The 12,606-nt window shown below is 41.7% G+C and overlaps 1 protein-coding gene across 2 annotated transcripts in view; it reads right to left on the bottom strand.

The window, feature by feature from the left end:
* Positions 1–309: 309 nt before the first annotated feature.
* Positions 310–12,606, bottom strand: part of Alg6 (ALG6 alpha-1,3-glucosyltransferase) — a 41,007-nt gene continuing 28,710 nt past the window's right edge. For both annotated transcript variants that reach the window (XM_075945497.1, XM_075945498.1), the window contains exons 11-15: positions 11,391–11,475; positions 8,890–8,960; positions 6,027–6,095; positions 5,709–5,907; positions 310–1,490 (exon numbers count right to left, since the gene is read on the bottom strand). In XM_075945497.1, the coding sequence (XP_075801612.1) occupies positions 1,293–1,490; positions 5,709–5,907; positions 6,027–6,095; positions 8,890–8,960; positions 11,391–11,475 (622 nt within the window). In that variant the 3' untranslated portion in view covers positions 310–1,292. The remainder of the gene's footprint in view (positions 1,491–5,708; positions 5,908–6,026; positions 6,096–8,889; positions 8,961–11,390; positions 11,476–12,606) is intronic.

The following is a 12,606-nucleotide window of genomic DNA, read 5'->3' as shown; positions in this document are numbered from 1 at the left end:
GGTAAAGTTAAACCAGCCATGATGCTGTTAATCAGGCCCAGAGGTTACAAACAGTGGCCATGGACAGGGATGCCCCTCCTGACTGGACAGTGATCAAGGTGCTTCTCTCTGCTGATCTTGCCCTTTGAATCCTCACGCACACTGGCTCTGCCTAGACCCACTTCCTTGATCAGACTGAGAAATCCATGTTTTCCTGCATCGGCCTATAGCTAGCCATGTCCAGAACCAGTTCTTTATACTACCTTAGAATATGCCATTAAATGATTTAATTGATGACTGTATTATGAAAGAAATATACTCAAAATAGGCTAGTGGTAAAGTGACTTTAATTTTTATCAAAACTAAAGAAACAGCTTTCCATGAGAAAGGAAAACATAATACATGATTTTTACCAGTTGAAACCAGAGAAAGCACAGGAAAAAAGATAGCCATATCTACAGGACAAGCCAACAAGAGGCCTGGCCTGAATAAACACTTGTGTACAAGGAGATCTTAACCGAGGTAGCAGAAAGGAAGCTGGAATTCGTGATAAGGTCGTTTAATTTAGAATGATTATAAATATATAGAACTAATGACCATGAGTAACCATATGACTTTAAACTTCTTATTTTTATATTCAATAAAGTTCTTTTTAAAAATGGAATCAAGTGCTTGGAAACAAGAATACCATTTAATCTATTAGCATCCAATTTTGCATATGTAGTAATGCATATTCAAATTTCAAACAGCACAACATACCTTCTCAGTAATTAAAAAAAAGTTAATTCCCTGAGATTTTAAAATGAGATGCTTATTACTTGTATGCTAAAGCTCAAACAAGACAGAGGCTTAGTTCTGCCAATAAACTCACGATACTTAACTTTTTTAAAAATTATAATTTATAGAATAATTCCATTATTAAATATTGGCATTAAGGACATTTTTTTCTCTCCCTTTTTTGTTAAGATGGGTCTCATGGAGCCCAGGCTAGCCTCAAACTTTCTATATCACCAAGAATGATCTTGATCCCAGGTTCTCCAGCCTCCACCTCCCAGTACCGGAATTACAGATGTGAGTACTGCAACCAGCTGGGACATTTTTTTTCTCTTATTCTGTCATTTAACTATCTGTGAATATTAGCAAAACTACAATATGCTTTACCAGAAAATACTTAGGAAACAAGTGTTTTGGTCCCATAAACAGTTTGTGTAGATAATGGTAGGCACTGGCCATTTCTTTCCTATGATACCATGACTCTAAAGATGCACGTTCACTTACACGTAACAGAAGACTGCATTTGTTTTGGAAAACAGCTAATTGATTTTCTTCCGAGTTCTTCCATTGTTGGAATCCCACATGATTACAATGTTGAAGTATACCAAGAAGAACATGAAGTTTATGCAGGACACAAAACACACCAGCACAGGGAACAAGTCTGGTAATTTCTGGGGAGGGTGCAGCGTGACACTCAAAACCGTCAGAAGGGCCATGGTGGTGACTGAAGAGAAGAACTGGAAGGGAAAGAAAGACTCTTACTGAGTGGTAGAGGCCTGCCGGGGTGCTGGCTGCGTTCCTTGTCAGCCTCCTCAACCGAGAAAACGCTGCCATCAGACTGGCCTGTAGGCATCCTCTCGGTTAATGAGCTCCCTATCTCCATACCCCACTATGTTCACCCCAAAGTTCTGAGGATCTGAGCCCCAGTCTCAGCTTTACAGCAAGCACTTTACCTACTGAACCTTCTCCCCAGCCCAAGATACAAATTTCAATAACCACAAAACACCCATTCTATAGGATACTTAGTATTTCTGCACTATAGGGAAAAGCTGGTGGCAGCAATACATACAGTATTTCCATATCCTCTACAGTTTGTCCATCATGGCCTCACACTAAATTCACTTGATGCCAGCCTGCTTGGATTTAATTTAGACTAATAAGTTCAGCACTAGTAAAAGGGGCATTCTAGAGTTACAGACTTTTACTGTCCCAAATGCCACATAACAAAACTTCATCATTCAACAGGTATGGCTTTGTCCTTGAATTATTTACATAGTGAGCTGCTTAATTCTTTACTCCCAAACATCTGAATAGCTAATTAATTATACATTTATAAGCATAATTTTAGAAGTTAATTAGCCCTCTTTAAAAACTGATTTTAGCAGAGGTATATTTATTTACACTATTAAAAAACATTCCTGTGGTAAAATGAAAGAAAATTTTAGGGGGCTGGAGAGATGGCTCAGTAGTTAAGAATGCTGACTGCTCTTCCAAAGGTTCTGAGTTCAATTCCAAGCAACTACATGGTGGCTCACAGCCATCTACAATGAGATCTGGTGTCCTCTTCTGGCCTGCAGGCATACATGGAGGCAGAACACTGTACATAATAAATAAAATCTTTTTAAAAAATGAAAGAAAAATTTAAATTTAAGAAATAATTTTAAATACTTAAAAATATTCAAAAGAGTTGAAATACCATGATCTTGAACTAGTTAAACAAGAATGCTTTGGGGCTGAAGAGATGGTTCAGGGAGTGAGAAAACATACTGCTCTGAGTTTGTTACAGCACCAAGGCCAGGCAGTTCACAGCATCCTGACCCTCGGCTCCAGGGTGCAGCGCCCTCTTCTGGCCCTACGAGCACGGCACACACGTGTGCCCACCACAGAGACACACGCACACAAGGCTTTTAGTCCTGTGGGGGAGAAAGCATGCTGAGATTTCTGACTCTTGCAGTGCTTGCTCTATTTTTATACTAATAATTATAGCAAAGCTTCAGGAAGTGCCTGTAGCACACTGTTCAATTCTGCCACCACTGGTGAATCTGTCACCCGGGCTTCTGTTTTACTGTGGCACGTAAGAGCTGCAGTCGCCTGTCCACAGCTTCCACTATGCTCTCTCTATACAGGGCTCTGCATATGTTCTTTCTCCCTTATACATCCTCTCAGTTAACAGCACAAAAGTGACACATTACGCCATCACCATGAAATCGTTTGTTTCAAGGAAACACAGCTACCATGACACCATGCTTGGATTCCTCCAACCTGGGACAACACATACTCAATCATCTGTATAGTTCAGTCCCTTAGAAGACCCGGCTACTTGAACACTGCCATTGTCCTTGCTCCTTTGCTTTACTTTCCTCCAAACTGCTAACATCTGTGATGCGTATTTTCTACCTGCTAGCATCTTTGATTCTTGCCCCCAACTGGAATAACTTCTGTGATAGGAAGTAGTTTTCATGTTTTTCACTGTTGTATTTTCTTTTCTTTTTTTAAATTATTTATTTATTATGTATACAACATTCCTTCTATATATGCTTGCATGCCAGAAGAGGGCACCAGATCTCATTACAGATGGCTGTGAGCCAACATGTGGTTGCTGGAAATTGAACTCAGGACCTCTGGAAGAGCAGTCAGTGCTCTTAACCTCTGAGCCATCTCTCCAGCCCTCACTGTTGTATTTTCAAACTCCAAAAAGTGTTTGCATATAGCAAGCACTCACTGAGATGAATAAATCAAGGAGCCTGTGATACTCCTCACCTTAAGACCACCCTGTGGATGTCACAAGAGGCCACAGTTCTATATACATCCCAGAATTCAGGCATGTGCTAACAAATAAATTTTACATCGTGCTTTCCACTTAAACCCCTGAATGAGAAAATTAATCTATCTTTGTCTTTCAATTATTCACCTCTTAATTTTACTTCACCAACCTTTTCCGCTTCATGGTCATTACCAACAGTGAGAAACTCTCTGGACATTCACTAAGCTGTGCATTTAAGAATGCTGTCCAATGCTGTAAGGTGCTCTGCACACTTACACTGCTCTTACACTCTCCTACACAGAGGCAGGAGAAAGGTCAGTACCTCCTAGCTGCATACCCTGTGACCTACAGTAACAATCTGCCTGTGAGATTTAATGGCACAATAGTGGCACAAATGTTATGGGAGTAACCATCCACTCTTTGGAGTTAACGCCAACTCTTTGAGATGGAACCCATACCTCACACAGCTACAGTGACCAAGATCTTGAGACTAGATAGGTCATGAGCCTAGAGTAAACCTAATACTATGATTCTGCTAAAGGGGCACAGCAATACAAGGACTCCTAATGATATTCTCCTGTACCCATAGATCAGTGTCTCACTCAGCCCTCATCAAAGAAGCTGCTTCTTTCAGTAGATGGGAACTAATATAAAAGCTCACAACTGGATATGATGCAGAGAATAGTAAGTAGACTTTGGAGAACTCAGTCCTAAATGTCTTCAAAGCCCCCACTCCCCAGCCCCTCAAGGCTCAAGAATCTAAGAGATAAAGGAAGAAGGATTATGAGTCAAATATTAGGGAATGTCTTCTAGACAAACAGGGCTGATGCACATATGAAATCACAGAAACTGTGGCAGCACAGAGGCCCACACAAGTTCAAACCAGACAGGTGCCAGCAATGAGAAGAGGAAGTGTTGGACAAGGGTTCCCTCCCCTAACCAAAACCTATCAGCAAGTAATCCACTAGCAAAGAAAAAATCAGTTTTCTCTAATGGAGTCTTACTGAGTATATTAACCATACCTCAGGGCACACCTTATGCCCAGCAGTAGCTGGCCCACAAAACAAACTCCATAAGTTTCTTTTTTCTTTCTTTTCTTTCTTTCTTTCTTTCTTTCTTTCTTTCTTTCTTTCTTTCTTCCTTCCTTCCTTTCTTTCTTTTTTTGTAGACTTATTTAGGTGGATATATACATATTGGTATTTTTGCTTGTTTCATTTCCTTTTGTGTATGGGCTGTTTTGTGTTTGTTTTAAAGAATGAGAAAACATAAAGATGGGTGGGTAGGGAGGTAGAGAGAATCTGGGAGGAATTGTGGGAGGAGGGAAAAACAAGATCAAAACGGAATGCAATCTAAATACCAGGTATAGTGGCATGAGCCTGTAATTCCAACACTCAGGGGATAGAGGCAGGAGGAAAATCAGCTTCATATACACAGTGAGTTCAAGGCCATCTTAGGCTATGTGAGACCTTGTCTCAAAACAAAACAAACTGCCCATCAAAAAATAATATTGTAAAAATAGTTATATTACTTAAAGCAACCTATATATCCAGCACTCTCCTTTAAAATTCCAATGGATTCTTTAAAGAACTAGGGAAAAAAAACCCTAAATTTCATATAAATGCACAAAAATAAGCAAGTACTAGAAAGAGGACCCAAAAATAAACCCAATATCTATAGATAGATAACTCATCTTTGGCAAAGGTGTTAAAAGCCAACACTGAAAAAAGTCTCTTCAAAAAATGGTGTTGGAGACCTGGATATGCTTGTGTAGAAAATGAAATTATATCTATATCTCACCCTGTATAAAAATCAATTCAAAGCCGGGTGGCAGTGGTGGTGCACGCCTTTACTCCAGCACTCGGGAGGCAGAGGCAGGTGGATCTCTGTGAGTTGGAGGCCAGCCTAGTCTACAGAACAGTGAGATTCAGATTAGCCTGGTCTACATAATGAATGTGACCTTGTCTCAACAACAAAAATTCAGTAACTTGAAAAAAAAAAACCAAAACAGCAACATGCTAGAAACTATACTTCTTCAAAACTGAACGGAGCCAGAAAGATGGCTTGGCAGGTGAAGGCACTTGCCCCAGGCTGACAACCTGAGTTCAATCCCTGACTCCACATTACCCTCTGACCTCTACGTGGGCGATGAGGCGTGAGGACACATATACACAAACAAAGCTGCCTAGCTTACCAAATACTGTATAATTCTGGGGAGAAATGTAAAGCCCGGAAGACGCCTCCTGACGGAGACAGCGAAGGACTTCAGCTGCAGTCGTTCTTCGGAAGTGCTCTCACACATTGGAAAGAAAGTGGCACAAGCTACTAAAAACGCCATCGTTGTCACAACGGAGGGCATCAGGAGGTCATCCTTTAACAGAAGAGGCAGCATGCTGTAAAGGAAAATAGGGGAAACCAAAAGCATCAAGTTAAACTACAATTACCTGGTAAAATTTTCAGTGAATCTGTAAGAATCGTACGGGACTGTCATATGGAAATTGGTTTGACTCACCTAAATGTCGACACTAGTAAAAACCAAGTTGACATGAAAGGAATTTCATTTAAAACTAAGCAAACTGGCCTAAAATGACAAGAAAAAAATTTTTTAAAAGTACAGAATATAATTTTACCTCTAACCTATAAAAATCTAAATATACTCTACATGTCTTATTTTCAAGGTTAATTAAAAATAAAAGTTCTCCAGGTGACTACTCAGAAAATGTCAACTTCTCAAAACTAGACAACAGCCACTAGACTAGGTCATCATAAACGCTGCTCGTGTGCCACATGAACAGTCACTGCCAAGACAACTGCTCTCGAGCTCCTTCCACGTTATGTAACTCAGCTGGTTACAAAGCAGCCATGGAGAACAGGACCACCACATCAGAAACGACACCACCCTGAATTATAAAAGGGATGGGTTATGAAAACTAAATAGTTAGAGACAACACAGAAAGGACAAGGACAGGGACTGGACACGATGCTGGGAAGTGGAGCCTCCTCTTATCTGGTGTTTAGGCTGAGCTACACAGCCTCTGACTGACATTTTCTGGACTCGGCTGCATCCACGCCCACTGAGAAGCAGGCCTTGCACCTGGTCCCATGGCTGCCACTCACTGTGTGACTTAGGCCAAGGATTAATTTCTCTGCAAATATTACCTTGTACTTGTTTTTAGCAATATAAAATAAGCTTTTCTACGAGAGACAACTGTTGAATTACTGTTGCCATTACTACTAATCTCTCTCCCCGTGTGTTTAAAAAGTTTCCAAAGACTTGACTCGTGTGGTAGTTTGAATGAGAAATGTCCTCCATAGGCTCAGATTGAATATTTGGTCCTTACTTGGCTGTGCTACTTGGGTAGAGTTAGGAGGTGTTGCCTTGCTGGAGGAAGTATGTCATTGGAAAAGGGCTCTGAAGTTTAAATGTGCCATTCAAGTTTGATCTCCCTGTGTCATGCTAATGGTTAAGATGGGAGTTCTCAGCTTGCTGCTCCAGCCACCTGCCTTCTACCATGCTTCCCCATCACTATCGTAACAGAACCATAAACCCAAATAAACCATAAATAAGCCCCCAAACCTCTGGAACCATAAACCCAAAGAAACCCTCCCTTCTTTAGGTTGCCTTGGCCATGGTGTTTTATGACAGTAACAGAGAAATAACTAATATATCTCCTTTCTTAAAGGAATGTTTTTAATGCATGTCAGCTGGCATATAAGATTTAAGCTTGGCATTGAAAAGCCACTGTTTCCTATTAAGGGATCACACCAAAGAACTTTCCATCCCAGTGATCCAATGTGCTGAACCAGAAGGGGTGTCAGCAGAAGCATAGTAAGTATTCAATATGTAAGGGTTTCTGAGTCTTCTTTCCCATTTACTCTTTCAATATATAATTACCAAGCCAAATGACACTGTATCACACATACACACTGCTCTGAAATAACAGAAATGGAACACGACTTGGCCTTTAACCTCAAGGTGTACCAAGTAGCACAGCATCCTCAGGGCCTCACTCTCCTCTTCATCTGCAGAAACCACGCCTGGCTTGCCACTCCCTCAGAATAAAAGCCAAAGTTTCTAGTTGCCCTTACAAGGTTCTACATAACCTGGCCTACTGTTCCCTCTGAAGAGTTAAGCCCTCACCCAGGTGTGGGTTCCAGAGGCTGGCATGTCCTCCCATCTGCAATGACCTGTGCTACAGCTGTATGCCAACTGTCTTCCACAAAGGCAGCAGAACAGAGCTTCCCGTCCAGAGCTCCACCTACGAGAACTACCATGTCCTTCCTCTCCCTGTCATTCTGTACTGGTGTCTTCACAGAGAACTACCATGTCCCTCCTCTCCCTGTCATTCTGTACTGGTGTCTTCACAGAGAACTACCATGTCCCTCCTCTCCCTGTCATTCTGTACTGGTGTCTTCACAGAGAACTACCATGTCCCTCCTCTCCCTGTCATTCTGTACTGGTGTCTTCACAGAGAACTACCATGTCCCTCCTCTCCCTGGTCATTCTGTACTGGTGTCTTCACAGAGAACTACCATGTCCCTCCTCTCCCTGTCATTCTGTACTGGTGTCTTCACAGAGAACTACCATGTCCCTCCTCTCCCTGGTCATTCTGTACTGGTGTCTTCACAGAGAACTACCATGTCCCTCCTCTCCCTGGTCATTCTGTACTGGTGTCTTCACAGAGAACTACCATGTCCCTCCTCTCCCTGGTCATTCTGTACTGGTGTCTTCACAGAGAACTACCATGTCCCTCCTCTCCCTGGTCATTCTGTACTGATGTCTTCTTCACAAGCCCACTGAGAGCACTGGGTGGGGCATAAGGCAGCAGACAGTTGGGACTGACCTGGGGAGGATTCAAGTAGTCCACATTATTCTAGCTTATACTACTTTAGTATTAGGATAACACAGCCCAATTGTCACCCAGAAAGGAAAATTCCAATGCTCTTAAACAAAGTAATCTATTTAAGGATTGCCAAGAGGGTCTGGAACCTTCATCTATATGCTGTGATATGTGCATGGGGAGGGGTCAAAAAACAAAACACAAAAAACACCTAGAGAAAGACCTAGAGAACAAGGCAATCAGACATGGAAGTGAGTAAAAGAGAAAAGGCAAAGAGAAGAAACAGGAAAGCAGCTTTGAGGAACATGTTTAAATAGTATAGAGAAATAAGACATGAGAATATGTCAATAATAATTTTATCAACTGTTTTGGTTTAAAATGTATTTTAAAAAGTAAAAAAAAATCTGACAATGACTAAATAATTATATGTAAAAATAGCTGCTGTCTTATTTTCTATTGAAATTAACATTTTATAAGCTTATTTTTATATAATAAATATTATAAAGAATGCATACTTAAAAGATTTCTACTTACAATGACACCAGGAGAATGGACTTTTCATGTACTTGGAAAGAAAACAGAAAGAATGACAGTGCACAGCTAACCTTTAAGGAAAAAGAAGAGGGTAAATCATGATTTAACAACTTGAAATTGTATCGATATAATTATAAATCTAAATAAAAACATTCAGTTTGAATATTATAGTTACTACCTACAGATAAAAATCAAACACAAAATATGCATAATATTTAACCAATTTTAAGCATGTAAATTTTAAAAACTAATAACAATTGGGCTGGTGAGATGGTGCAGGAGGAATAAGGTGCTTGCCCCAGAGCCTGATGACCCGAGTCCAATCCCCAGGACCCACGTAGAGGAAGGAGAGAACTGACCCCCACGAGCTGTCCTCTGACGTGCTGTAGCACAAGTAAAGTTCAATCCCCAGGACCCACGTGGAGGAAGGGGTGCACTGACCCCCACGAGCTGTCCTCTGACGCGCTGTAGCACAAGTAAAGTCCCCCACCACAAAAAAAAAATAATTAAATAAATTTTTTTTTTAAAGAAACTATTGAAAGGCTATATTGAAGTATCTAAAATGGTTTTAAAACTCAGCCACTAATAAAACTGCCAGCTGGGCTTACTGGTGCAAGCCTTTAATCCCAGCACTCTGTGAGTTTGAGGCCAGCCTGTCCATAGAGCGAGTTCCAGGACAGGCTCCAAAGCTACACAGAGAAACTCTGCCTCAAATAAATAAATAAATAAACAAACAAATAACAAAACTACCATGTACAGGAGATAATATAACATCTCCTGTATATAAACCCCCATTACCCTCTGGAGCCTGGGACACTACTTAAAAATTACAGGGCCAGCAAGATGGCTCAGTGCATAGAACCCACTTAGAGGAAAAAAGAGAACCAACTCCCTTAAACTGTCCTTGTTTTACACATGCATGCCGTGGTATGTGCACAAAAGTGCACACATACACACAAGTAAAGTAAATGTAACTTTGTTAAGTATGAAAGACAAAAAGGTCAATAAATGAAACAAATTTATTGCAGATTTTAAAAAAGCGCACCCCAATGAAACACATTAACTGTTCTGTGAAGCCACCTGCTACTTGGGGTTTTAAGTAAGTTTTTCAGATTAGTGTGTGTGGATCTAGCCGTTCATGCACAACTCCTGTCTTATACACCCCACACCCCCCTCTGTCAATGTGCGGACCCTTCCTACACACATCAGCCATCCACTTTGCCGCACTGCCCTGCCGATGCTGGCAGGCCACCGACACATGACCTGGACACACAGTAACCCACCTGGAAGCACTGTGGCCTCTCACGGCAACCTGCACAGTTGTGTCCGTCACATAATGCCCGTTTTCAAATGCCCGCGGGGCTTCCTAGGACACTTGCAATAAAACCTGGGCTCTTGGGAAATCTGTCTTTCCTAATTCATCCCACTTTGTCCTGGCCACTTTACTTATCACTTTACCCTTTGACAAACCAAGTATGTTTCTGTTCTCTCCTCTTCCCAGAACCTGTTTGTGTGCCTCTCACACACAAGCCTCTCAACCAGACATCTGACGTCTTCTGAAATCTGCCCTATTTTTACCTTTTCCTCACCTACCCTTAAACACAGGACACACAAACAAGCATTTTAACATCCACTCCCAGGTGGCTTTAGCTCAAGCTCCCTTCTGCCTGGAGTTTCTTTTCTGCTGTCCACAGTTCTAATCTTGTCTAGCTTTCCATAGCTGGCCGAAATCCCACTTGCTCAGCAACAGTCTAAAATCCTCCCTCAAGATCTCCCCTTCCCCATCACATCACAGACTTGATCTGTACCTGACAGAACATAACGCCAGCTGCTCAACAGTCATCAGGGTTTCTACTGCTGAGACGAAACACCATGACCAAGGAGCAAGTTGGGTAGCAAAGGGTTTATTAGCATTGCTGTTCATCACTGAAGGAAGTCAGGTCAGAAACTCAAACAGGGCAGAATCCTGGAAGCAGGAGCTGATAGAGGACCATGGAGGGGAGCTGCTTACTGGCTTACTTCCCATGGCTTGCTCAGCCCACCTTCTTCTAGAACCCAGGGACTAGAAGCTCAGGGATGGCCCCACCCACCACAGGCTGAGCCCTTCCCCACTGATCACTAATTGAGAAAATGCCTTACAGCTTGATCTCATCGAGGCATTTCTACAACTGAAGCTCCTTCCTCTGATGACACTAACTTGTGACAAATCGACACACAAAACCAGCCAGTACAGCTACGCATACATTATCACCACCTCTGTATTCCCTCATTAATCAATCAAACAAATCGGAAACAGTTCCTGAGTAAACTAAAGACTGACTGTTCAGCCTAATGCTTAACCCAGCACTTGCACAAGGATGGTGTTCAGTGTCTATCAAATAATCGAGTGTCTTATTTTGCTGCCCAGTCAATCTTACCCCAAACTAGAAAATAATGACTGATGTTTTTAAAATGCCAGTTACAGCAAGAACTAAACATCTTAAGAAAAATAAGAAACTTACCAGAGTAAATCTGAATCCCTTGGAAGAGGGCTGAAGGGTCAACTTTATACATGCAGGAAGCAAGCTCAAAAACGTAAGGCAAAAGCTAAAAAGCAATAAAATGTGTTTTCTGTGATAGAAATCTAGCTAAAATAATTACTTTTTAAAATATAAGGATTATATCATTCATCAATCTAATCTGGTCCCAGATTAAACTTTATTATTTATCAAATTTTAAATTATAATCTAAATAAAACATACACATTGATGTATGCATACACTTTTGTACAAGATTCTAATACAAAATACAAATGTCAGCTAGCACTTAATATCATGTATAAAGATACATAGTTGCAGGTCAGTTAATAAACACTAGAAAATAAGAAAACACTACCAGGCCTAAGGAGACAGTACTGTCTTTTCAACACAAATATTCATAAACTTTACTCTCGGAAGAGTCCTGGCCCTCACTCCACAAAAGTTGACAATCTGAGTTTTCAAGTCCAGAACCAACAAATTATAAGGGAGTGAGTGAGCTGTGTAGCTCTTAGTGATGGCTGGGGAGCAGGGAAGACCAGAGCCAGACGGACAGCCTGGGACAGCCAGCTCTTGGAGCCTGAGCACAGTCTATGACTCAACACAGAACCCACTGACTTGATCACTTTTGGTGGTGCTGTAACTAGTGAGCTCACAAGACTGAAGTTCCCGACTCCCTTTCTGCATATTTCCCGTGAGGATGGGCCTATACTGAGAGACAGGGCCCACAAGAAAGGCAAAACCCATCTGCTAATAGGCCAAGCAAAGGGGAGTCTGTCCCGGAGCCTGACACTCAGCTGGGAGCCCCCTATAACAGCTTAGGCCTCTTAATAGCCACCGCGGGTTAGCTACACTTCCTTCCCAAGACATTCCTGATGTCTGCCATGCAGACTTCTGCTGTGCTTAGCCAGAGCCCACAACCACAGTATCCGATTCTTGAGATAATTTCACACACAGAATAATCTCTAATTTGTTCTATTTTTCTGGCTGATGCTAGCTGCACACCTGTGACAATCATGACTCTTCAAGATAATGTTTTTTTTTTTTTAGTTTTTTCGAGACAGGGTTTCTCTGTAGCTTTGGAGCCTGTCCTGGCACTAGCTCTAGTAGACCAGGCTGGCCTCGAACTCACAGAGATCCGCCTGCCTCTGCCTCCCGAGTGCTGGGATTAAAGGCGTGCGCCACCACCGCCCGGCTCAAG

This window comes from Microtus pennsylvanicus, chromosome 13 (genome assembly GCF_037038515.1).
Source record: "Microtus pennsylvanicus isolate mMicPen1 chromosome 13, mMicPen1.hap1, whole genome shotgun sequence".
Lineage (NCBI taxonomy): Eukaryota > Metazoa > Chordata > Mammalia > Rodentia > Cricetidae > Microtus > Microtus pennsylvanicus.
Note: the sequence above shows the minus strand (reverse complement) of the source record. Positions and strands in the feature narration are given on the sequence as shown.